Source organism: Arvicola amphibius, chromosome 1 (assembly GCF_903992535.2).
Source record: "Arvicola amphibius chromosome 1, mArvAmp1.2, whole genome shotgun sequence".
NCBI lineage: Eukaryota > Metazoa > Chordata > Mammalia > Rodentia > Cricetidae > Arvicola > Arvicola amphibius.
The window spans coordinates 182,248,972-182,276,970 of NC_052047.1; the positions used below are offsets into that span (position 1 = coordinate 182,248,972).

The window sequence follows — 27,999 nt, forward strand, 5'->3', positions numbered from 1 at the left end:
TGGTTCTAATAGCGTCACACTCCACTGGATACACATATTCACAGATCTGCTCACCACTGCCGCAGAGTTCATTTCCCAGAAATGAACTGGCTAGTAAAAAATTTGGCAGGCAAGTCAGCTTTTCAAGTACTGCTAGGAATAGAGCCCAGCTGTTCCCTTTGGGCTTTGAGCTGTTGGAATTCATTGTGTTAGCAGCTAGAAAGAATCAAACTGTAGCATTTTTAGCCTAGTTCATGACAGCAAAGCAGAGGTGTTAAGATTTCTGTTTTAGAGGTTTATACTGCAAGTAACTTAACCTGATTGTGTGTCTTAATATTACTGGGCTTCTGACCGCTGAAATATGGCTTGGATCGATGGTGGTTTGGAGAAAGTAGAAAGAGGGCTATCCATCATTCAGAGGCTCCATAGAAGCTGGCTGATAATGCTGCTTTCACCAAGCAGCCATCTGTCCATCCATCCATCAGTAGGATGAGATGAGATTTAGCGGAACAGGCAGCCGTAACTCTGAGACACTTTCTAACCAACAATTGTAACTCTGGCCTGAGTCTGACCACAAAACAGCACTGGGGTTTGGCGGGATGTGGCAGTAAGGGCAGTCTCCTTCCCGTCACTGCCAGCCTACAGCATTCTGTATGAGGCCCTAGCCCAACCTTCCTTCCCATACAAAATTCGGCTAAACTTGGATTATGACACCGTCATTCTCTTTGAGTGCCAGACAATTTTTCAAGTTGAACAAATGCTTTTCATGAAGAATATTTTTGGTCAGCACTATAGATACTTCTTCTATGTTTATCATAGTAATGAGTGATGAGATTAAATTAAATTTAAATAATTATTTTATTTCATATAAGTTCTTTTTCTTATTAAATTAAAAATTTACTCAAATTCTTAAGTATTGAAAATCGAGTTTTCATTTTTATTTCTCCCTACATTAGTGGTTCTTATATGAAAGGAGAAAATTTGGACAGGGAAATGAGTAACAAGCAAATACCTAAAATGGATAATGAGGTTTTGATAAGTGAAACCAACTATGTCTTCCTGGTTACTCCGTGTTTCAAGTGCAGCATGCCTTCTGAGAGAGCTTCTTGATCAGTATATGGCACTTTGTGTGCTTGTTGCCTACCCTGGATTCTTTCCTAGTCATAGCCATCTTCTTGACCATATTATTGCAGTGGTCACTTGAGGCCTCAGCTCCTGTTCTTTGTTCTGAAGCCTTGATTTTCACTTCAGATTGAGGGAGGGGTTGAGGGAACCTAATGTACCGGAGATGCCTCGGAAATGAGAGCCTTGGATGAATTCCTGGGCTTATTGATCCACCGGCAGTTTATGCATCCTGACATTCATAATCTCAGTAGGCTACTGATGTTCCTGATTAATGGGCCCAGGAGCTGTCCATCCGTCACTTCACATTAATTACTGAAGAGGTGTTTTTCCAGTCATTTACCTGACAGTGGGCTGTGATAAATACCCCTAAGCAGAGTGGGCAGTGATTAATCACAGGACCACCCTCTCCCCCCACTCCTTTTCCCCTAACCACAGGCCAGCATTGGGACCTGACCAAGGAGTGCCCCCTCCCCATAAGCTATCTATCTCCATAATTGCTTGTGGATGCATATTTATTGGGCATAAGACCTGGCAGGTAGCATTTTAGAATTTGTGCCAAAGATGATGAAAAATAAATCTTATTGGTAGGAAGAACATGTTTTTACACGGGGTAGGTAAGTGTATGTTAGCCGCCCTTAAGTTACCTTAAAATTTTGAGGGAGCTTTTGATGCTTACTATGAATGTACGTACATGCATGCATACATAGGGATTAATTGTTTTGCAGGCTTCAGAAGAGGGCTAAGTGGGCTGGCTGGTTAGATGGTTTAGCACGTTAGGGCAGTTGTCACTCAAGTGTGGTGACCTGAGTTCAAACCCCAGGACGCATATAAAGGTGGAGGGAGAGAAATAACTCCACAGAATTGTCTCTGACCTCTACATGTACACTGTTACATGTGTGCCTCTACAACAATGCTCGTACACATATGCAGACACAAACAAACAGTAAGTTAAAGAAAAAAAAACAGCCCTACCTGGTGGTGGTTACACCCACCACCTTTTTTAATCCCAGTATTCGGGAGGCAGAGGCAGGTGGATCTCTGTGTGTTCGAGGTCAGCCTGGTCTACAGAGTGAGTTCCAGGACAGGCTCCAAAGCTACAGAGAAGCTCTGTCTTGAAAAACCAAAGGAAAAAAAAAGCCCAGCTTTTGCATTTGTGATACTTGTAGTTTATTCAGAGAAAATAAATGAACAAATATAATTTAGGAATTATTTTCGGTAGAATACAGTTTGACTGGAGTAGAACTTCAGGGTTCCATTTCTACCTTATGGCTATACAAAATGAAATTAGTTAAGTACTGAACTGCTTGAGTGTATTCCGTGTGCCAGGCCCTATTTTCAGCTGTGGAAGATGAGTGTAATACAGCTGCAGATTGCATAGAGCACAGTTTAATGCTGCTCGTCTAATTTTCTAAAAATATAAAAACAAACTTTTTCTGGAAGTTGTTACAGTGATTTAAAGTTAACTTGTGCAATCGCCCCTTTTTTTTTTCTTGTATGCTTATTTAGTTCTGTGTTTCCAGGTTTACAAGGAACTTGTCAGAGACAATGCCTACCTTGACAGTTACAGGTTTCTTTCTTTTTAAAAAGTATTTATGTGTGCGTTGTGTCAAGGGGCTTCAGATCCTCTACAGCTGAACTATTGATATGGGTGCTGGGTCCTCTGCACAAACAATACATTCTTAACTGCTAAGCTATCTCTCCAGCCCAGGATTCTTGAGTATAACCATCATAAATGCATAAATGTACCCTTCCCCATTTAAAAAAAAAAGAGATGGAGATATCCGTTGTTCGGGGGAGCACTAAATTTCTGGTCTCAGGCAGTTATCCTGCCTCAGTCTTCTGTGCAGGCTCCCTGGACCCTTAGGTACACGACATCATGCTTGGCCATAAAAGCAACACTTAAATAAGAATATCCTGTATAAAATAACATGAATGCCATGAATGGTGAGTGCATATGAATTCACAGAAGTGTGAATCAGTTGCCTTTACATAGTTACAGGATAAAGTTGAATTTGTGATACATCTTTTGGATGACTAGTGACTGGGGCTATTTAAGCTGATATGGTTCAAAGAAAGCATTTTAGAAGTTAGAAGGAGCAGGCCAATGATGTCATCCTGCTTAGAATGGAGGATTCATATCTGAGAATGGTAGCATTATGACTAAAATAGTAGATTGATACCAAGTCATGGTAGAACTTTAGTGCCAGGTAAGCTTGATTTATATCTGGCAAGCTATAGAGAATCACAGAGAGGGAGGGAGAGATTGAGAGGTTGGATGTTGAACCTAGGTCACTATACACACTAGAGTAGTATTCTACTGAGCTATTTCTCCAGTCCTACTAGAAGCTTTTCCTAATGTGTGCTCTACATTCAGCTTCAGATCTGCCCTTTGAACTCATGTTTCACAGAGGGTATTTCTCCATCTGCTAGCTCTTCTCCTAAGTAGTTGCTTACTTGAGGCTTGTAGCCATATTTCCTGAGATGTGGTTTAATCTCTACGTTTTCCTAAGTGCTTTAGATTTCCTCTAGGTCTCAGGCATGAGACTTTACAGGAATTCTGCCCTTGGTCTTCAGAAGTAAAGGTTTGTTTTCTTTACCTAGCTATGGAGGATCTGTGCCTGTGCCGGGGGCGGGGGCAGAAGCTCATGCTCCTTTTTTTTCCAGACATTTAGACTTTTCTGGAGGGTGCATAGGGGTGCCTTGGTACTTCTTCATGGGTCCTGCTGTTCTCTCCTCCCCAAATGTGTCTCTCTTGCCTGTAGTCCTTTTTATATCTCCATTGAGGTCTGTGGAGAAGATACTGTATGTAAGAATTTCCTTTGTTTCTGTGGCTACTGAGAGTTCTGCATTGATCTTATGGTAATCCATATTTGATCTGTGGTTCAGTTGTTGCTGCCTTCTCTTGTGTCCAATGTATATCTCATGTCCCACTTGTCCTTTGAAGAGTCTTTCTTCAGACTTGAGGCATTTGTTTGTCTTTAGTCTTTGGATTAATTGCTTTGTGATATGTAGAATCACAAATTTTCTTGAAACCAGCAAATGTCATGCTTCAGAATTCTGTACAATTGATTGATACATCATCTTTCTGTTTTTTGTTGAGAAAACAAAATGTTACAAATGAGAGCATTTGTAACATTTCTTTTTGGCTTCTACCATAACTAGCCTTCATTAGTCAGATAGCAGTGGCTGAAGTAGGACGGTATGTGCAGGAATGTAAAGCTGAAAGTCTCAAAATGATGAGGTTTAAAATAAATACGCCATACTTGTTAAAAGTTAGGTGACCCGTTAATTGGGGTTGCATAGCCTACAAACAATTCCAAACCTGGATATTAGAGCAGAGAGGGTGTCAGTTCTGACTCTTAAACTTGCTAGAGATGCGACCTCTTCTCTTTAAAGTAATCATTCTTTTTTTTTTTTTTTTTTTTTTGGTTTTTTTCGAGACAGGGTTTCCCTGTAGTTTCTAGAGCCTGTCCTGGAATAAAGTAATCATTCTTGAAGTTGCTTGTTTGTGAAGGACTTGTTTTGATGGTCAAAGATGGTATGTATGAGGATTTAGCCCATTGCTTCATCTAGTGACTTCTTTGGTACATTACAAATTATATTGCCTGGAGGCAACAGTCTTTGTGCTCTTTACATTTATTTACTTGTGCAAGTGTGTATTTGTTGTTTTCTCTTTCCACCTCATGGTTACTGGCTTGTGGCAAGCTCAGAAATTGTCATAGTGTTAATGCTGTTTTATTTAACTGCAGTGAGTCTATATAATACTTCTATGCGAAAGTGTAGTGCTTTAAAAATAGAGTACTGCTTCATTGATAGTGTTATGAAATTATGGCTTTCAAGAGTGAACCCTGATGGGTAAGGGCTTAAGTGTGCATCTGGTTTAATTTTGTCATCACTATTGCTTTACAAATGATCTTAGTTTCTGTAAATAATTAACATGTGTCACATGTACTTGCTTCACTAGGAAAATAGTTATTGAGTAGAGTCAAAAAATAATATAACAAAGAATTTGTCATTAAAGAATTTGTGTTCCTTTTACTGATCACACACACACACACACACACACACACACGTCTTAAACATTGAATTGCTACTGCTTTGTTAAGGAACGTTTGCTTTTGTACTCATTTTATTGACCAGGTTATTAATGACATCCATATGCTAAGAATGTTGCTTAAGTATGGAGAATATAAAAAACAATATGGCTTAGTTTTGCTTTCAAGCAGTTCAAGGCCTAATTGGGAGTCAGACAGGTTAATGTTTGGTGTAGCAGCAGGGAGTAGAGAACACCTCTGCCCTGGGCTTAGTCACTCAAGCAACGTCTGTTGAAATTGACTATGTGATGCTATTCCTTGAGCTTTAAAGGATCTCTGAAGATTTATCTCACAAATAAGTAGCTCTAAACCATCTGTGGCAAGCAGGTTTTTAAATGGCATCAGAGAGTGCTGGCTTTGTATTAGTTATAGGATTTATGATCGGTAACCCTTCATAAGGTTAGGGCCTTAGAACTTGATCGGCTTTATTGACCCATTGAAATTCCTCTTGCTTCTCAGTTCATGGCTCAGTTAGGTTGTCTAGAGGTATGAAAGAGAGTGAGTTAGGGCCTCTAGTGTTGTAGGCATTAGCTAATTGAAACGGTTATCTGCGTCCTCTTTTCCAGAGCATTGGTGGAGCTGGGTGGGGACACTTACCTATAATCTCCATAGTCAGAAGATATGCTTGGGCTACATACCTGAGACCTTGTATCAAAGAAGACTAAAGTGAAGGCCAGACATAGTGGCACATACTTGTAATCCCAGCATTTGGGAAGTGGAGGCAGGAGGATTGCAAATTTGAGGCCAGGTTGGGCTACATAGGAGGCTCCAGGCCAATTTGGGATACATGGTAAAAACTTGTCTCAAAAAAAAAAAAAAAAAAAAAAAAAGAAAAGAAAAGAAAAAGTGAACAGTGCTAAAATCTCCACAAGGCATATGTGAGAGCAATCAAATTAATCTTTTGCGGTGTTTCTGTACTTAGGTATATAACAGCCTTGATGCCTCATTTTTATGATTTTAGAATTGGACTAGTAATAATGGAATAATAATAACAGTGGAGTTTTAAAGAGGATTAAGTGAGATCATGCTTTAGTGAGAGCAACCAAGGTCATCACTTGAACAAGGTTCATGTGAAGATCACATGTCTTATTGTAATGGGAGGCACCCCAATTCTTGTTTAGACTTCTTTTTTTGCAAACTTTGAATATAATTTGGAGGTTATGAGATTTGAACTGCCCAGTAGATTGAGTGTTGCTGGATTTTTTCCTTGGAACCGTTGGCTCACCAATAATGACATGGAGACTTCTTCCCAGCGTTCTGTCTGCCTGGAAAATCCTGCCTAGTTACTGACTGTTAAACTTTTTATTAAACCTGTCACTGACATATCTTCACACAGTGTAAAAGAATATTCCACAACAATCGAGAGAGTGAAAATGCCCAAGAATAGCAAGAAATGGCAGGTGACAAAGAAATGACATAAAAATCATGTCCCTGGAGGTGGTAATGTAGGTGTCCTGTATGTGGGTTATTCATGGTGAATAAGTGTTGGCTTATACATGGCCAGTTTGGCAGTGTGAATAAGCTGTTGGACATCTCCTTTGCTTCATACTTGTGGATCTCATCTTTCCTATCTCTGAGGGTTTTAAGTGATTGTCTCCCTGACTTATTACTCCTCAGTCTTGTTAAAGTCCAGTGCATTTAAACAGAAACATTGAAGTATTTTCTTCACATACTCGGAACATTCATTACAGATTATTGTCTTATTGTGTTAATTAAAATTGTGATACATATTTTGTATAGTCCAGTTTGAATAGAAGCAAAATAGGAACCTTCAAATGGATATTATTTTGTGTTTTCAAGTGTGAAAATGCTTTTGTGGAGGATGCCTTAAGAAAACTGTAACATGGGAAGTAGAGAAAGACAAGATCTCCTGAGTAAATTGGGAGCATGGGGACCTTGGGAGAGGGTTGAAGGGGAGGGGAGATGCAGGGAAGGAATCAGAGAAAAATGTAGAGCTCAATAAAAATAATAATAAAATCTTTTTAAAATTCAACAAAAAAGAAAAAAGAAAAGGAAACTGTAAGAGAATCAGTTGTGCTTCCTTAGCAGAGTTCATAGATCTAAAGCATGCCTTGGTTTTCTGCTCTCAAGTATAATTTTTTTAAGTTAGTATATAACAGATATATATAAAAGTCCTTTTCTTGTGTTAGAGTCAAGTGTTTTATAAAGTTCTTATTTGCATGTATGGTGTTTGTACCTGACGCTGGGAGGGGAGGATTCCCAAGGTATAGGAAGACTGCATATATTTCTGCATATATTGCTTTTTTATTTTGCTGAGTAAGATTTCTGATTAGGTGGTACAATTTGATTATTTTTAGTGTAAGTATTATGTTACCTTCTATTTTGCTCTGAAACTACACTTCTAAACCATTTGAAGTAAGATATTTTCTGTGCCTGTTGTATAAAATTCTGATATGAATATGCTCTTAAAGTCTTTTCCAAACTGACAGTGAGTTGAAATCAACTTTAATGAATAGATTCAGTTAAATTTTAAGAATTTTTAATTAAAAAAGCTAAAAAAAATAGGTTAAAATAAATAGTAGTATCTTATTAAGGGTATTTTATAAATTCTACTAAACTGTGAAACTTCTGCGAGTAGAAACAGCCTGCAGAATGGGAAAATATATTTGCATACTATATATTGGAGGTGTTAAATATATAAGGAGTCCCAGTAACTCAACTGCAAATAGCCTGATTAAAATATGAACAATAGGCCTGAATTTATTTCTCCAAAGAAGATGTTTAAGTGGCCATAAAATATGTGCAAAAGATGTTTAACAGGAAATGCAAATCAAAGCTCCAGTGATATATTATCTCATGCCTAGTAGAATAGCTACTGTCAAACAACCAAATCCAGAACAGAGGTGGGCCATGATGTGGGGAAATTGGAACTTTTTACATTGTTGGGGAGATTGTAAAATGGTACAGTTGCAATAGAAAATAGCATGGAAGTCCTTCAGAATATTAAAAAGTAAAATTATCTTATAAGCAAACACTCCATTTTGAAAAGATTGAAAATATTAGAAAAGATTGAAAACAGTATCTTGAAGAGGTATCTATTTTCTTATGTCCATTGCAGCATAATTCATAGTAATGAAGGTGTGACTGCAACTTGACAGTTCATTGGTAGCTAAATGAATAGAGAAAACGTGGTGAAACATTGTGGAATATAATTCAGCCTTAAAGAAGAGGGAGTTCCTCATGATGACACACACTACATGATTATTTTTACATGAGGTAATCTTAGTCAAATATATATGAAGAAACATATATGTAGAATAGTTGCCAAGGGCTTCAGAAAGGGTCAAACAAAGATTGATAGTTCAGTTAGTGTAAAATTTCAGTGATGCTAGTGATCTGTCACTCAACAATGTGTAAATTAATAAAATTCTACAATATTCAACATTGTAAGTTAATATTTATAATATTCAGCGATGTGTGTAAGTTAGCAGTATCCTCCATGATATTTAACAACATGTGCAAGTTATCAGTATTCTATAATCAATAACATTATTCTCCAATATTCAACAACACATGTAAGTTGACAGTGTCCTACAACATTAAAAAATGTAAGTAACATACTCTACAGGCAAATGTTATGTGTATTTTATTACAATTTCAAAGGTTTGGATTGGTAAGATGGCTTAGCATACAAAGTAATGGGTTTCACTATAGCATTTTTCTCCATGTGTTGTTACATGTTTTTTTGATTCATTCCCATGTCCTCTGCTGGTTCCATCTCCAAAGCCTTCCTCACTTCAGCTTCTATGTCACATGTTCACAGCTTTCATTACCCACTCTTCCTCTACTCCTGTAATATCTCTTCTGCTTTCATACGCCCCCTACATACATATACATAAGTTCCACATAGGAGAAAAACCATGTAGTGTTTTGTCATATTGTAGCTGGTTTATTCACTTAACATAATGATTTCTAGTTACATCATTTTTCTGCAAATGTCGTAATTTTATTTTTCTTTCTAACTGAACACAAGTTCCTACTGTATAAGAACCACATTTTCTTCATTCGTCCATCTTTTGCTAGACAGCTAGGCTAGTTCCACTTCCTAGCTGCTGTGAGTAGTGCGACAGTAAACATAGTTGCACAGGTCTCTGTGGTCTGTTGGCTTTCCTGAGAGTATAGTGCGGCCCCTGGGTCTGGTGGTTCTCCTTTTAGTTTGATAAGAAACCTCCATTGTGATTTCCTTAGTAGCTACACAAGTGACATCTCCCAGCAGTGTGTGAGGGTTCCTCTTTCCCCATACTCTCACCAGTATTTGTTGTTCGGTGGGCTTGGCTTGGCTTGGTTTTAGTTACTATAACTGAGGTGAGAGATAATCTAAGGGCAGATTTGATGTGCATTTCTCTGATAGCTAAAGATGTTGTTGAACACTTTCACCTGTGTTTATTGACTATTGCATTTTTCTTTTTGAGAACTGTATTCAGTCTGTTATCCCATTTATTGATTGGATGGTTTATTTTGGGTGTTTAATTTTTGCAGATACTTATATATTTTAGGTATCTGCTGTGTAGCTAGTAAGGTTTTTCCCTCTCCATTCTACAGATTGTCTCTCCACTCTAATGGTTTCCTTTGCTGTGCAGAAACTTTGAATTCTTGCAATCCCACGTGTTAATTTCTGCAATTATTCACTGTGCCTTTGGAGTCCTTTGCAGAAAGTCAGTATTTCCTCATAGTTTAAGATCTTACTTTAAGGTCTTGATCCATTTTTAATTCGTGTGTGTGTGTGTGTGTGTGTGTGTGTGTGTGTGTGTGTGTGTGTGTGTGCTAGGAGATAGAGATCTAGTTTTATCAGGAGAACAGTGACACCAAATGCTGGTGAGAGTGGGAAAGAGGAGACTTAATATATTGTTGGTGGGACCATAAACTTGTGCAGCCACTGTGAAATGAGAATAACAGTTTCTCAGAAAATGAAATGTAAAATTACCATGTGATCCATCTATACTGTTCTTGGTTGTATTCCCAGAGGACACTAGGAATTCAGCAAAATTTGTTGAATAGGCTTTTTTTTTCCAGTATGGATGGCTGTATCTGTGTGCATAAATGGGTCTTTTGTTGTATTGGTCCACCTGTCTGTTTTTATGTCTGTACCATCTTGCTGTTTGTTACTATGGCTCTGTAATATAATCTGTGGTCACATATTATTGCATCTACTGATATTTCTTTTTAGAATTGATTTGGCTGTTTGGAGTCTTTTGTTCTTTCATATGAATTTTATGATTTTAAGTTTTGTGAAGAATATCATTGGGGGATTCAGTTGCATTTGAATCTTGTGGGTTGCTTTTGGCAGCATAGTCATTTTCATAACATTAGTTTTGCCAGTCCGTGAACACACAACTCTTTTAGTGTCTTCTTCAACGTCTGTTTTCAGTTTTTAAAGTTTTCATTGCGGAGATCTTTTACTCCTTAGATTATTTCCAGTTTTTTTCATTTGTTTGTTTTTAAGCTATTAGCAGAGTTTTTACTTAGATTTCTTTGTCAGCAAGTTCGTTATTGATATGTAGAAAAACTGGTTTTTGGATGTTGATTTTGTATCCTGTTGCTTTGCTAAAAGTGTTTATCAGTTTATAAGAGTTTAATGGTGGAGTCTTTAGGGTCCTCCCTCCACTATTGTTTAAGCAAAGCATCATGGGGTCCTGGAGGCGGCTCAGCAGGTAAAGGTCTTTGTTGCCAAGATGATAACTTTAGTTCAGTTTTCAGATGTGGAAGGAGAAAACCACGTTGCTACCTCTCAGGTTGTCCTTTGACCTTTGCCTGTGTGCCATGGCATGAGTGTGCACATGCACATACATATGATAAATAAGTAAATAAAAAAATAAATATAGGATCTTGTCATTTGCAAATAAGGTTAATGATTTTTTTTTTTTTTTTTGAGACACGGTTTCCCTGTAGTTTCTAGAGCCTGTCCTGGAACTAGCTCTTGTAGACCAGGCTGGCCTCGAACTCAGAGATCCGCCTGCCTCTGCCTCCCGAGTGCTGGGATTAAAGGCGTGCGCCACCACCGCCCGGCCCACTAGATGTTCTTAACCTTTCCAGCTCTTTCCAGTAGGAACTTTCTCTCCAGCACCACATCACAGTTCCATTGTTACCAGCAACCTTTATCTTGCCAAGTTTAGTAGGAAAATGTCAGGGCTTCCTGTTGACATTCCAACACATTTAATATGGTTGTTTATTCTTACCTTTTCAAAAGTATTTTCTTACCTTCAGAGATACTAATGCTCCCTTTAGCGTTTTGTGCTCTCTCCTTTTTTAATGGCAGTGCCTCCTTGTCGTCAACTCTTGGAATTAGTTCCCCCATGGCTTATCCTCCATTGCATCTGCCACTGTTATGTGCTCTTACCTGCCTCCTTGGTTTGGACCTTTGTGGTTATTATTCACAAATGCTCACCATCAATTATTCCATGTCCTTGGAGCTTTTGACTGATTTTCCCATTATTTCTTTATCTATACTGGGAAATCTTGTTAGGCACTCAAACTTATGTCCACATCATACTCCGGATTATTTCTTTCTTCAACCCTCACATCTTTTTTTTTTTTTTTTTTCTCATGGTTTATTTTTTTTTATATTTAAAAATTTCCATCTCCTTCCCTCCTCCTCCACCCTCCCTCCCCTTTCTCTCCCCTCCTTCTCCCCCTTCCCTCCCCTCCCCTCCATACCTCCCCTCCCTCCCTCTCAAGGCCAAGGAGCCATCAGGGTTCCCCACTCTATGCTAAGACCAAGGTCCTCCCAACTCCCCCCAGGTCCAGGAAGGTGATCGACCAAGCTGAGAAGGCTCCCACAGAGCCCGTCCATGAAGAACAATCAGAGCCCAGAGCCATTGTCCTTTGCTTCTCAGTCAGCCCCCGCTGTTGGCCACACTCAGAGAGACGGGTTTGGTCGCATGATCCATCAGTCCCATTCCAACTGGAGTTGGTGATCTCCCATTAGTTCTGTCCCACCGTCTCCATGAGTGAACGCACCCCTCTCGTTCCTGACTTTCTCCCTCATGTTCTCGCTCCTTCTGCTCCTCATCGGGACCTTGGGAGCTCAGTCCAGTGCTCCAATGTGGGGCTCAGTCACCTTCCCCATCTGTCGCCAGCTGGAGGTTCCCTCACGGTCCTGACTTTCTTTCTCATGTTCTCTCTCCTTCTGCTCCTCATCAGGACCTTGGGAGCTCAGTCCGGTGCTCCAAGGTGGGGCTCTGTCATTTTCTTCATCTATCGTCAGGTGGAGGTTCTATGGTGATATGCAAGAAATTCATCAGTATGGCTATAGGAACTGGCCTTTTCAGGCTCCCTCTCCTCAGCTGCCCAAGGAACTAACTGGGGGCGTCTCCCTGGAAGCCTGGGAACCCCTCTAGGGTCAAGTCTCTTGACAACCCTCAGGTAGCTCCTTAAATTCAGATATATGCTTCCCTGCTCTCATATCCACCCTTCCTATATCCCAAGCACCCCATTCCTCCGAGCTCCCCCCGCTCTCCCCTTCACACTTTTCTCTCCCCATCTTCCCTTGGCCCAGTCTTGCCCAACCCTCAAGTTCCCAATTTTGCCTGGCGATCGTGTCTACTTCCAATATCCAGGAGGATTACTATATCTTTTTTGGGAGTTCACCTTCTTATTATCTTCTCAAGGAACCCAAACTTATAGGCTCGATGTCCTTTAATCATGGCTAGAAACCGAATATGAGTGAGTACATCCCATGTTCATCTTTATGGGTTTGGGTTACCTCACTCAGAATAGTGTTTTCTATTTCCATCCATTTGCCTGCAAAATTCAAGATGTCATTGTTTTTTACCGCTGAGTAGTATTCTAGCATGTATATATTCCACAGTTTCTTCATCCATTCTTCCACTGAAGGGCATCTAGGCTGTCTCCAGGATCTGGCTATTACAAATAATGCTGCTATGAACATAGATGAGCATATGCTTTTGTTGTATGATTGGGCATCTCTTGGGTAGATTCCCAATAGTGGAATTGCTGGGTCCTGGGGTAGGTTGATCCCGAATTTCCTGAGAAACCGCCACACTGCTTTCCAAAGTGGTTGCACAAGTTTGCATTCCCACCAGCAATGGATGAGTGTGCCCCTTACCCCACAACCTCTCCAGCAAAGGTTATTATTGGTGTTTTGGATTTTAGCCAATCTGACAGGTGTAAGATGATATCTCAAAGTTGTTTTGATTTGCATTTCCCTGATAGCTAGGGAGGTTGAGCATGACCTTAAGTGTCTTTTGGCCATTCGAACTTCTTCTGTTGAGAATTCTCTGTTCAGTTCAGTGCCCCATTTTTTAATTGGGTTAATTGGCATTTTACCGTCTAGTCTCTTGAGTTCCTTATATATTTTAGAGATCAGACCTTTGTCAGTTGCAGGGTTGGTGAAGATCTTTTCCCAGTCAGTAGGCTGCCTTTCAACCCTCACATCTTAATGTGTGTAACTAACATCACAGCGATCGCCCCAAACTCTTAGTGACTCCTCTCATCCTTTCACATCGCCGACTCAGCTCTCTAAGTTTGTTAGTCTCCTCTTCAAAACCTGTCATTTAGCTGTTTCCTGTGACTTTCCTCATGTCCTCCTATGCATGCTGTATAATGTATAGCAGGTTTCCCTCCTGTTACCCTTTTGTATTCATTGCTAGAAAAATCTTTAGCAAAGGTCAATTAGATACTCTACAGCTAAAGCCTTCCTGGACTTTCTGAACACATTTGAAAGTAAAATCCAAAGCTCCATCATTACCCTAGTTCCTACTTCTTTTGGCCCTTGGCTGTCTTACTAACTACTGTTTCTACATGTTACTTCTTTAATTCTTGTATGCACCTTAGGACTTTTGCACTTGTTCTTCCTCTTTCCTGGAACACACACACACGCACACATACAATTTATGTGCCATATGGACTCAGTTCAGTATGAATTAAGGTGTTGACTATTTGGAGTGGTCTTCCTGCTTTATCACATGGTTTTCCCTTCTAAAATAGCCAGACATATCCTACCAGTCTGTATCCATCCTTACTTGATTTTATTATGTAATATTTTTCACTTGCACATTAGTAGTTTATATTTAAATGTTTATTTTTTTTCACCATTGAAATGCTTGCTTCTTGAGGTTGGGGGTTTATATTCATTAGTGTGTTTCTAGTGCCTAAAATGGTAAAATGAGATTTAGTATACTAAATATTTACTCAGTAGATGTTTGTGGAATGAATAAGTGAATGGGTTCCAAATCTCAGTTGTGGCATGGAGGAGAGCACCACTCATTGAAAAGGTTCTCTTGCCATGATTTAACATCTATTAATTTAGTGCCAAGGAGGTTGCATGACAATCTAGATTCAAAGACAAAAACAAAAACAAGTCACTAACCCTATATTGAAGAGGCAGGTATTGAACCAAGCATAAAACAATATGCTCATTGCTTTAATAAAGACACGTGAAAACATTCGTTAGCAACTTATGTACAGGACCTTGGTCTGTCAAGGGGAGTCAATGCTAACCTTATAAAAGTGATGACTGTTTTTCAACTGATAGTTGAGGAATGAGGATAAATAAGCATCTGACTGAGGAAAAAGATAATATGTTTAAAACCATGGAGGTGGTAGAAGACAGTTGGGCTGCTTCTAGGACATCTAGTACTACCAAAATTATGGGAAATGAAGCCTGAAGTTTGGAGTGGCTAGAGCAGCAAAAAGGAAGAGTTGGGGGCTATGGGCTAAATTACATAAAATTTTATATGCTATGCATGATTGCTCTTGTACACGGTAAAGATTTGTCACTTGTATTGGTTTAATAAAACAGATTGGCCAGTAGCCAGGCAGGAAGTATGGGTGGGGCAACCAGACTAGAAGCATTCTGGGAAGAGGAAATACTCAGTCTGCAACCGACACCCATACGCAGAAGAAGCAAGATGAGAAGGCCTTATTGATAAAAGGTACCAAGCCACATGGATAAACATAGATAAGAATTATGGGTTAATTTAAGTTGTAAGATCTCATTAATAATAAGTATGAGCTAATAGGCCAACAGTTTATATATTAATACAACTCTTGTGTATTTGTTTGGGAATGAACAGTTGGGGTGCAGGGCTGGGCAGGACAGAAATTTCTGCTTACCCAAGATAGTTTAAGTTTCTATGTAGTGAAGAGTCATTGAAGAGTCTTATGACCAAGCCTGTGGTAATGCCAAGGGCAGTGACTTCTACAGTTGTGTCTTGAACAGCTGACTAATACTGTTAGTCAGACTATATGACACCAGAGATGGAAGAACAGTGGTTACTTGGGGGAAAGAATAGTGAAATTTTTAAGTGCTTAATAATCTTGGAGTCCAGAAACCTTTTGGTCTGTTGCTGTATTTTGTATCTGACATCCCATTTTGTAAGTATACTGACTTTATTTTTAAGATACATTCAGCCAATTCTTTACAAATGAGATACACACTGCTGAACTGAAGGGCCTTGGCATCCCTAGTTTTGCCAGTTTGTAAGCTGACTAAAAACAATAAAGAATACTCTGGAAAGTATTGTAAAGCCAGGGGCATTGCAAAGAAACAGTTCTAAATCTAGGGCCTTCTGTGCTTTCAAACATAAGTTTATAAAAAACCTCTCTTTTTAGAGGAATAGTGTTAACATAGTACAGTGCTCCTGAATGTGTGGTTGATCAGCTTTATCTCAAGGGCATGCTGTATAACTTATCTTACTTTGGGATTTATGAAACATGAATAGATTTTTGCATTTAAAATCATTTTGAATTTATGGAATTAATTTGGTGTATTACCATGTTACTGAAGTAAACAATACAAAGAGGAAAAACAGACTAACTTTGCTTATGATTAGCAATCTGGAAATGTCTTGGGACAGTGCTGTTCCATTAGAAACATAACATGGACAGGAATATGAAACATGTAAATGATTTTAAACCCACCAGCCACTTTTAAAAGTATAAAAATAAACATGAAATTAATGTTTTATATAAGCTAGTATATCCAAAGCAGTTGTCATACACATATATGTCTCTATGTAGAATTAATATAAAAATAATGAGACATGTTAAGTTTGTGTGTATAAGTCTACACGTGCATGTCCCAAGTCTTTGAAACCCCAAAGGGTTACATCTCAGTTCAGACTGACCACATTTCAGATGCTGTGTGTGCTCGTGTTGTTCGGTGCAGTTCTAGATCATTCTCAAACCAATAGAGGTTGCTCAGCTTTCTGCAACACTTGCTACTATCTTTCCAACATCAAGTAATTTATGTGCTGCTTGTTTTATTGTACTGCCAAGTATATTAAAGCATTCCTTCTTTTCTCCATTCATCATTTTCTTTCCTACAGTGGTTTTGTCCAATAAAGATCTGTTTTTGGATGTTCATTGCCTTTGGTTTCTCTTATGCCACCTTATTGTAAGATCCTGTTTTACTAAAATAGTCTTTGAATTTCAGTGATTTTGCTTTTAATTACAAAATACTGCAAGCTTGTTGTAACAAACTTAAATAATGTGATACATGTAGTATAAAATAAGTAAGTCCTTTGACATCATTCTTTCCTCTTTCATTTCCTGCTCTTGGATATGCAACAGTGTAGATAATTCTCCTTAGAAATATACATTTATGAAAAATTATTACTCACTGAAAGAAGTTTACCTGGAAAATATTTTTAAAAGATGGTTTATTAAAAGAGGAGAGTAAAGTTGTGTTATATAAAGACAGAGTCTCCTGTAGCCCAGACTGGCTAGAAACTCACTATGTAACCAAGGGTGACCTTCTACTGATCCCCACTGTACCTTTCAAGTGCTGGTATTATAGATTGAGCTACCACACCTGGTTTCTGCAATTCTGGGGATCAAAATCAGGACCTCATTCATACTAGACAAATATTCAACCAACTGGGCTACATTCCCAGCCCATCATTACTATGAATTATCTATTAATTTAAAAAAATTGTCACAAAGAGTCTTTAGAAATGGAAATATTTCTTACCATACCTCTTATTTAGTAAATTTTAGTTTATAATTAGAGCTGTGCTGGTTCTCAGAATTAAAGAATGGGGTGTGTAATTGTCTCTCACTGTATGGTACTTGTTAGCATGCACAGGACCCTGGACTCCATCTCCAACATCAACCAAAAAAGAAAAAGAAAAGATATGTGATACATTCTTGGCACAGTCAAATATGTGATAGTCTGATAGCACCCTTTTTTGCTGTCTTCTGTTGTTTAGCATTTCTCAGAATAGAATTAAAGTACAGAACACTTTGAAATTTTTTTACTTTATAAACTCTTTTTGCCTGAGAAATTTTTATGTAGCTCTGGCCATATACATATATTAGTTACTTTTTGTTGCTGTGTTTAAAAAAAATGACCAAAAGGGACTTACGGAAGAAAGAGTTTATTGTGGTTCCCTAGGGGAGCGTTTATAAAGGTGGGGGAGGCATGGCAGCAGGTGGCTGGCACAGGAAGCTGGGAGATCGCATCTCAACTGGAAGTGGAGAGAACAGACTGGGAGTAGGGGGAGACTACTAGAGCCATCAAACCCTGCCCCAGCGGTACTTCTATAGCAAGGTTGCTCCTCCTAAAGGCTCGGAGCCTCCTCAAACAGCATCAGTCACTGGGGACCAAGTGTTCAAATGTGTCAGCCTGTGTGGGACATTTTTATTTTCTTGTAAGAATTAAGGTTTTGGGCTCAGCAGGTAAAGGTGACTGCTGCCAAGCTTGATGACTTGAGTTCAGTCCTGAGACCCTAGGGTAGAAGGAGAGATCCAACTCCTGCAAGCTGTCCACCTCTACATGGGCACTGGAGCAAGCAAGTGCTCCCCACTACCCACGAGTAAATAAATAACTGTAATCTTAACAATATTTTAAATAATTAAATCTTGACTGAATATTTGATATTCCAGGAGCTAGCACATCTACAGTGTTTTTTATAATTCATTAATATTTTATCATTGTCAGTTGTCTTAGTCAGTGTTCTTTTGCTATGAAGAGACACCATGATAAGGCAACTCTTATGAAAGAAACCATTTAGTTGGGGCTTGCTTACAGTTTTAGAGGTTTAATCCATTATTATGGTGGGGAGCATGTTGACATGCTGGCAGACATGCTGGAGAAGTAACCTAGAGTTCTGTGTCTGGATCCACAGGCAACAGGAGAGAGACACCGGGACTACAGGTTTTTGAAACCCCAAAGCCCATCGCTTGTGCCACACTTCTCAAACTAGGCCACACTTCCTAATCCTCTCGAATAGTGCCACTCCCTGGTGCCCAAGCATTCAAACCTATAAGCCTGTGGGAGCCATTCTCATTCAGACCACTACATCAGTTCTGCGAATGTCACTTCAAATAAACACATAGTACTAAATGACAAAAGTGTGTTTTTATGTTTTCAGAAATTGTTGGAAATTTCACTGAATCCCAAGTCAAAATTTTTTTATGACATCGTTAACTCAAACAGTAATTTTTGGAATAAAACATTCTAACAGTACAAAGATAAAGTAATTTGATGCATGCTGAGGAATGAGAATAGGGAAGTTAAATCTTTGTCTTTTGTGCTTAAGCCATTGTTTGGTAAATGTTTGTTTTCCATGCTTAAGCCATTGTTTCTAAGAGAGCAGAAAACTTTGTAGTATGGTTAAGATGTTGTCGTTCCTAACACGCAGTAGTGTTGTGTGGCCTACTGGTATTTTCAGTGCAGAGGGCACATGTTATGTGTTCAAGACAAACGCTGCAGTGAAGTTGACAGTGCAACACAGGTGATTTGTGCCCCAAACATCCTCACTTCATTTTGATTTTGAACATTTTGGTCATTGTGCAGTCAGTGATAGAGCACTTCTCTGTCCTGTTTGTGACCCTAGACTCTATTCCAACACCACTAATATATGTTTGCTGAGAGGAGTCAGCAAGAGAGATAGCTGCATATGAGCTCTACCAAATTCTCATTTGTAATAAATTTTAACCTGCTTTGTTGTACAGTAGCCTTGATCGCCTATAGACCAACCTCACTTGGATATACAGAAAAGTTAAGCCAAGTGAATAGACAGGGAACGTTCTTATTTTCCTGCTGTTTTGATTGTTTGTTTTGTTTTTTTGAGACAGGTTTTCTCTGTGTATCTTTGGCTGTTCTGGAACTCACTTTCTACAAAGTGAGGCTGACCTCAAACTCACAAGAGATTCACCTGCCTCTGCCCCTGGAGTGCTGGGATTAAAGTGTGTGCCACCGTGCCCGGCACTTTCCCACTGTTTTGAAGAACCACATCTGTTATATAAAATGAGTCCTATATGATGTGGAACCACCCATCTACCTACTAATTCTTGTATTCAAGACGGTTGCATTGGCATTTTAATATGTGACAATTGTATTCTGTTAGTGTAGCCTTTATGTAAAATACCACATTGGGTTTCTTTTTATTTTGTAGAATGCGTAAGAGGATGCCAGAGTCAGAACTCACTATGTGTCTTACTTGAAACATTTCTTTATTCTAAAACATTTCATAATTTTTAACAAAGTTAATGAAACTTATTCTTCAGAAAATAGATTTGAAGTAAATCTATTTTGAAAGTATTTTCAATTAAGAATATTTTCATGTCTTACCCTCATATCTTTGTTTATTAACATATGAATTGATTGTGCCTTGCCTCATTTTCAAAGGAATTTGACATGGCATAGAAAGAGAGACACCTGGTTTGTATTAATCGTTGCATCTAAGCTCTAGGATTTTCCAGAAAGGAACAGAAAAAGGACACATGTGTCTAGAGAAGGGATTATATAACTTTTGAAGACATACCCTTTTTTCTTTTACAAACAGCATTAGATAATAATCTTTGGTTTTGCAAAAGTTAGAAGATGTTTTTCAGGTGAAAAATTCCTGTCTTGACCAACCACAGCTGCTATGGTTTTAATTTAGGAAGTCTTAGTGTGTGTTGTGAGCTAAAATGCCTGGTTTGTTTTTGTTTTCAGAAAACTGCTTTGGCCTGAGTGGTAAATATGGAGTGAGTTGTACTTGATGGAAAAATCAAGTACAGCCAGCCGTCATAAAAACTGGATCTTATTAAAACCATAAGATTTAGCTAAATGCTCTCCAATGGGTCAGGGGAATAGGTTCAGCCTGGAGGAGGAAAGGAAGTAGGAAAGAAAGGAGGGTCATGTGTTACTGTAAATGATAAAGCACACGTGGTGAAATATTAGCTGTAGGGGAATTAGGTAAATGGTATGTGAACATTTTTGTACTGTTTTTAACTGTTATGACTTCTATAGGTTTCCAGTTAAAACTTTTCTAATAAAAAGTTGATACAGGTAGGAATGGTGGCACATTCATGCTTCCAGCACCTGGGAGGTTGAAGCAGGATTTCAAGTTTGAGACCAGTCTAGGCCAAATAAGGACTTTAAGTCAACCGGAGATAAACATTGAGACCCTCCTCCCCATTTGAGATAACATACATGGTTTAGTTATGATACATTTATATGAGCCAACAAAGTGATAGAGAATTTGTTCTAAAAGCATTGTTAGCACACCCATTAGGTCATTTCTTTCTAATATTAGGTACTCTGAATGAGCCTTGTAAAATCCTGAGCTTAGTCACTTCATGGTTGTCTGTTGAGTATTTAAAGCCTAATGCCCTGCTGTTGATTGAAGAGCTGTGTATTCAGGTAACAGATATAGGACAAGCAGTGTGGGCCTGTTGTGGAAAAGTTAAAGTTTGTTCATGATATTTATGTTCTTATGGTAATAGATCAGAGACGTACTTGATGTTACTAACATTTTTTTTCTCAAGAGAACGTTACAACAGTAGAAGCAGTTGGAAAGGTGCTAAAAAGTATAGTCCCAGTGTACAAAAGTTATAGAGAAAACAATTTGGCCTGATTGTTACAAAGGTACATTTTAGTAATTAGCTGCTCTCTATCAAAAAGAAACCTGGCTTTTTATCCCCTTTAGAAAATGTAATTTTGGACAAAACTGAGTATTTCTAGTCTTTCTGGAATAAATAAGCTGTAAAATGTAGAATAACTAATTCTTTTCTTCAATTAACTTAGTAAAATGCTCTTTCAACATAAAAAAACTTTAAAAAATTAAACTGGGGAAGAGTTGAGTTTAAGTAAGAAATCATATGCTGATGTGGGATTCTCCTTGTATGATGTGAATATGTTTTATCACCATTGGCTAATAAAGAATATGTTTTGGCCTATGACAGGGCAGAATATAGGTAGGCGGGAAACCTAAACTGAATGCAGTGAGAAAGAAGGCGGAGTCAGGAGTCTTGTAGCTGCCAACAGAGAAAGATGCCAGAACCTTACTGTTAAGCCACAGTGTCGTGGTGATGCACAGATTAATAGAAATGGGTTAATTTAAGATATAGGAGCTGGCTAGGAATATGCCTGAGCTGTTGACCAAGCAGTGTTGTAATTAACACAATTTTTGTGTTATTATTTAGGTCTAGGTGGCTGGGAAACTAAAGCATAGCCTCCATCTACAAAATGCTGTGATGGGAAGTTTTATGTGTGCAAGTGTGGGCCTGTGTGTGGGGTGGGACAGAGGTTGACCTCAGGGGTCCTCCGCAGTGGCTGCTCTTTTTATTTTTCAGACAGGGTCTCACTTTACCTAGAGCTTGTTGGTTATGCAGACTGACTGGATCCTTCTGTCTGCTCCCTGGCTCTGAAGCTGCAGGGCGGCTGGCACAAGCCCACCAGGCATAACTTTTTCCCCTCCCTTTCATGAGTACTTGAGGCTAAACTCAGATCCTCATGTATGTGTGGCAAGTGGTACTTTACTGTTGGAACCGTCTCCCCAACTCCCATAATCCAAGCGCATAGGTTTAGTATTAAATATATTGAATTTTTAAAATGTAACAAACTGCTTATGATCTGTGTTCTGAAAATTAGTGTATCATACATCTCTATACTTGAAGACTGGTATATGTCTTTACAAATTTTCCCAAATTTGTGTTCAATGATGCTACATTGGTAGCTTGAAATTACTCAAGGTAAGAATATTTACTGTACAAAGATTGGCAGATGCCATAAATCAGGACTTGATTACTTATTGATCGTCTAGACTTAACAACGATGAAAATACTAATGTAAACGTGTCATGTCTTTAGCTACTATATTGTGAATAGCTTAAAAAATGAAGATATACTCTTCCATTATTCAGAGAAGTTATCCACTTGAGCAAAGGAATCACTTACTATAGACATCTTTGGTATAAACAGCCAACACTCTGAAATACACCGTGAGCTTGTTGGTAATTTACCAAAACATTGCTTGTTATGGCCCAATTGAATTTAGCATTTAGATAGGAAATAGACATTATAAGTTTATTGTATTACTTTTCCAGTTTAAGATAGTATTATTATGATATATGATCATTCAGGAAAAGGGATTGTTCAATATAGCATACAATATTAAAATACATAATTTGAGGACTCTAATAGTCTAGTTACAGATTAGAGGTAGTAATATGATTTAGAGTTTGAAAGATGCTTAAAACTAGACCACCTTTGTTATAAATAGAAATGCTTCTTCTGGTATATGTCAATCATTTAGATGTACTTAGTTTTTATTGGAAACAACACCCATAACCTGATAATAGCATTGGAAAACTCTAGAAATACAGGGTTTTGTTTTGCTTTGTTTTTTCTTACATTGAGTTAAAACTGTTGCTTTTAATTTCTGCCAGTTGATTCTGGAGAAACATAGACACAAAGAAATGTGGGAGAAAATGTCACTTATGTAGAGCAGTTGGTCTCCAGGTGTGCTGTTAGCTGCGACACTTCTTCCAAACCCGCCTGGGCCACCCTCATTTAGTTCTCCTGAGCATACATAGTATGGCCTTCCTCTATGCTAAGGGTGTTTTCTTTTTAAAACTTCCTTCTCACATTTTGGCTTTTCTTAACCTTGTGGCTGAAATAGAAGTCTTCATATACTTCTTTGGGTAGATTTTACAGACGTAAATCTGTTAGATTTTTTTTTTAATCCCAAGCAGATCCATGTGTTTATTGTCTATTGCCTTCATATTGCTTTTAGTTTTTCACTTCGGATTCTAGAAATGATGCTGAATTATGATTTTGTCATCTTTGTCTTTATTAATCCCATCAGTTTTGTGTCAGTTGGACATCTCTTTTGTACTTTTTGTTTATCGTGTGCATCTGATTCCCATATAAAATACTAAATTTGAAAGGGCCATGGGTATTAAAGTCCATACTGTTCAGTGCCCTCTCCCTGTAAATTCACCTCTATTCATTACCATTACTCCTGCTATGTAATCAGCTGAAGCAAGTTACAGGTTATTTCAGCTAATCCACATCTGTTCATTTCTGCCCAGAAGTTTGCTGAGGTATATACTGATAGGTGTTTTACTAATTGAAATTGACACACTGTTAATCGCATTCCTTAGAGTTTCTTTGAAACTTAGACCTTTTTGAAATTTGGCTCTATTAAAATCATAGGCCAACAAAATGGCTCAGTGGGTAAAGGTACCTGTTGCCAAGATTGACAGCCTGAGCTCAGTCCCCAGAATCCACATCATGGAAGGAAAGAGCCAACTCTGACCTCCATGTGTGCACTGTGGTGTTCATGTGTACACATAAAATTAATACATTTTTAAAAATTGTATTCTTTACACAGTCAGAATGATAGAAAATCTGTGAACAGTGTTAGGCCAGATATTCAGAATTCAAAATAGCAAAAGGACTTCAGCTAGATGACTCAGCAAGTAAAGGTGCCGACTGCCAGGCTTGGTAGTCAGAGTTCAAGTTCTAGGATTCCCATGATACACGGAGAGAACCTGTCAAGGTGTTCTCTGACCTTCACATGGCACAATGGTGCGTGTACACACATACATGCACACACACACACACACACACATAAACACTAATATATTAATAGAAGAGGAGAGGCTAAATAAGGCAGTTTTACTGGGGAGGCTGAAGCATGAGAATCTTGAATTCAAGGTGAGCCTTGGCTGTATACCAAGTTCGGGATAAGCTTAGGCTACTTAGTGACACTCTGTTACCTTATAAAACAAAAGCAACCTAGAAATAAAACACCCCTGGAGATACTTGACCACGGCATTTTTTTTAGGCTCAAAAAGAAAATAAAAACAAACCCTGCCGTGAAAGAGTGTCATCAATGAAGACTTTTCTGGACCAGATGACTTTTTAGGAATCTAATATAAAGTGAACAGGGGTGACAGGTTTTCCCTCTTTCTTCATGTCTCTCTTCTAAAATAACATGTGGTGAACTATCAGAGGGTACGTTTGGGTTTGTTACATATAACCCTTTCTTCTCTTTATCATAACACCGTCATACTTACAGCACTAGTTTGAAAATTAAAAGAGTAATCCAATATGCCCAGCATGTTTCCATGTATTTAATAGATACACGGAATAGTAATAGATAAGAATTTATTTAATCTCTCTTAAATTTCTGTTAAAATTTTTGACAGACCATGGTGGAGGCTTTCAGGGGTTACGAGTGTGAACTGGCTCATCATAGTTTTCTTGTTCTCCAGCCTCCTCCTTTCCTGCTTCCATCTATCTTATTACTGCTAGAAGAGAGAAAACTCAGCGTAGGCCACTTAAATGAATATTACCATAGGCTGGGTCTCCTTTTGTGTTGCAGCAGTGTTTCAGAGGTTTGTGGATTTTCTGTATTCCTAGAATGTTGGTATATTGACTTACTAGCTGAACATTGCTAATCCAGGAACAATTCTAAAAGCTCCAAAACCCAGTATTGAATGCTGACATGTCACTCCAAAAGTTTTGGGTTTTGAAATTTGAATATTTTTAGATAAAGGTTTGTTAACCTAAACTTTAAAAAAAAATGTTTTTCTTAAACATTGTATTTTTGTTTTATTGATACAAAGGCGTATGTATATTTATAAGCTCAGTGTGACATACACACATGCATGCGTGTGCGCACACACACGTAATGATTAGACAGGGTCATTCAGCACCTTTTTCTCTTCTCTACTTTTTTTTCATCAATATCATGATACCAATGTACTGTTTTCTAGGAAGATTTCTTTAGTGTTGTTTATTGTGTGGATGGCATTCAAATCTCTCCTCTCTCTCTCTCTCTCTGCATGTATGTATGTATGTATGTATGTATGTATGTAGGCTGGCAGTTTGGCTTTTTGAGATCCTTCTTGACAGTACTCTTCATAGGAGAAGTCTATGTCGGTGGAGATTGCTCATTTATTTTCTGATTGCTCAGATCTGAATAACCACACAGAAACTATATCATTTACAACACTGTTCAGCCAATGACTCAGACATATTTCTAGCTAGATCTTACATCTTGAATTAACTCATTTCTATTAATCTGTGTATCACCCCGAAGTTGTAAACTACTGGTAAAGTAAGATTCCCGAGGGAATCTCTCCTTCAGCAGCTACATGGTGTCTCTCTGACTCAGCCTGCTCTCCCTATGTATCTATCATCTGATTTCCCACCTGGCTTTACTCTGCTAAGCCATTGACCCAAACAGCTTTTATTCATCAATCAATAAAAGCAACACATATACAGAAGGACATTCCCACATCAAATCTGGGCTTTAGAACATGCAGATGGTTGTTCTTTATGACGATGTAGTGGCCATCACTGTTCACATAATCTGTTTTTAAATTCAAACTGAAGCAAAATTACATGTTTAAAAAGAGAAAACTTGAAAGGTAGGTTGAGTGGTTTTGAAGATTCAAAGAAAGGGTGTCTTGTGATAAAGTCTGTTGACCTCATGGGCTTTGGGGTTCACTTACATGAGTGATTGCACTAAGTATTTATGACAGATTTTCCTTTTTTTATGTCAGTGATTGCTATAGAATAGATTAGTAGGCCCTCTACCCATTCTTTAAATTTTTCTTTGTTCAGTACATTATAATTAGTTTTTTATTATTAAATCTTCCCTTTTTTTCAGATTGAAGTGGTGCCATGCAGCAAGAAGCAGAGAGATGCAGAGTTCGAACCAAAAGGCCTGACATGGCACTTTATGTACCTAAAGCTCGAAGGGGTACAGCACTCCCCAAGGCAGGTGCCCAGGAAGAAAGCTGCAGGCCTCCTGCCTTTGCGCTGCAAGAACAAAAGGAAGGCTGTCTTCCCCAGAAGACCTCTGGAAATAAGCTGCAGTCTCACAGACTTAGTGGCCGTTCTGACAGGAAGGGGTGTGACTATAGGGAAGGAAGGAGAACATCAAAATTAAGGGAAGATGGATGCCTCCAAAAACAGAATAAAGACAAGGTTTATATTAAGAGAGGAATTGAAGAGTCCAAAGAAGCCTCATCTCAAGAACATCAACCCAGAGCCCCCAGTGCTGGGATTATATCTAATGGACCTCTGCAAAGACTTTTTAAACCAAAGGAAGTGGAGTGTTTGGAAGTTCCGACTGCAGGAGTGATGGGAAACCAGGAGGTGCTTTCATCGAAGTCTTACTTAGAAGCCGGTGATGCTCAGGTTCTAAATAGAGCATTCCAGAATGTGGGGCTCTGTGATTTCAGTGGAGAAACTTTTGTAAATAGAAAGTTGGACAGCAGAATTGAAACTGAGGCCAATGCTATGGAGCTAGTCTCCCAGTTTCCTCAAGTTGTTACCACTCGGTTGAAACCAGAGGGTACGGCTATGCCAGTAACTCTAAGTTCTGATTCTGAAACTGCACCATGCAGTGTGGAAACATCAGATGGAGTGTCAAAGCACACTCCTGGGAGCATCTCTGCAGTTTCTGTTCCCGGAGGTCCAGATGATGATGTTGATCCTACTTTTACAGACTTTGAAGCTGAGAGTGAGGATACAGTCAACACTCCAGAATCTGTCTTGGGTCAGAAAGGTGTAGATTCCATTTCTGAGACTATGGGTAGCATTTCTCGTAAAATGGCTATAGTCAGCAAATTAGAGAGCACAAATGGCATTATTGATCCAACAGTGACTGGAGAGTGTGAGAGTGACAGCTCTGCTGATGAGTTATGTGTAAAGTATGAGCCTTCTGATACAGCTGTCCTTGCTCATGAGACAGACACCGATAATGGATTTAAAAGTGTGTGTGACACTGGCAGCAAGGCATGTATGCAGGACATTGCAGGTGCATCTCGTGCTCGTGTAGCTGAAGGCAGCCCTTGCATAGTTGCAGTTAGAGAATCTGATGAGAGTAGCAGCAATATGAGTCAGTCTTCAGATTCTATAGAAATAAGTGCAGATGGAGCCCTTCTTGATGCAGCTAAAAGTGAGAACGACTCTGAAAATGGTAGCACCCTAACTGCCTGCTCAGATATTTATGCTGAGAGCATTGCATCTGGTTTTACAGAGTCAACAGGAAAGTTGGTAGAGCGTGTGTCAGGTTGTGCTTCCTCTTTACCCATAAAGGAGATTGCTGATAGTAATTGTACCACTTGTTTGGACTCTGAACTGAGTGTGTCAAATGGGACTAACCTTTTGGAGAGTGCCTTGGGCAGTGATCTGAATAGTACTGAGGAGATAACAGAGGCAGTGCAGGAGCTAAGAAGTGCTGAAGAGTTTGAAACAAAAGAGGAAGATGACTCAGAGAACACAGTGTGTGCTCTATCATTTTCTGATAGAGATTCATCTGTGGAAACATCTGTAGAGCTAAAAACAACAGACACTTCTCACATACAAGGAAGTATTGCTGCGGAGGAAAGCTGGGAATCTATGTTTAATGATGACGGTGACTGTGTAGACCCATGTCTTCTACAAGAGGTATGCTCAGTTGAAATTACTTGATATTTAGACAGTTCATAAACTTAGGAAATCTAGATTTGGAAATATTTCTGTTAGACATTGTATACATTCATTCATTTTCTCACATTAAATTTAAATTCTTGCAATAGCAATAGCT

The 27,999-nt window shown here is 38.7% G+C and overlaps 1 protein-coding gene across 5 annotated transcripts in view; it reads left to right on the forward strand.

Moving 5' to 3' along the window:
* The window catches only part of R3hcc1l (R3H domain and coiled-coil containing 1 like), a 92,529-nt gene that overhangs the window by 35,732 nt on the left and 28,798 nt on the right, over window positions 1-27,999 (forward strand). For 4 of the 5 annotated variants that reach the window (XM_038317764.1, XM_038317769.1, XM_038317765.1 and 1 more), the window contains exon 2: window positions 26,074-27,860. In XM_038317764.1, the coding sequence (XP_038173692.1) occupies window positions 26,088-27,860 (1,773 nt within the window). In that variant the 5' untranslated portion in view covers window positions 26,074-26,087. Of the gene's footprint in view, window positions 1-4,548; window positions 4,643-26,073; window positions 27,861-27,999 lie in introns of all 5 variants that reach the window. The other variant, XM_038317766.1, reaches the window with a different exon arrangement.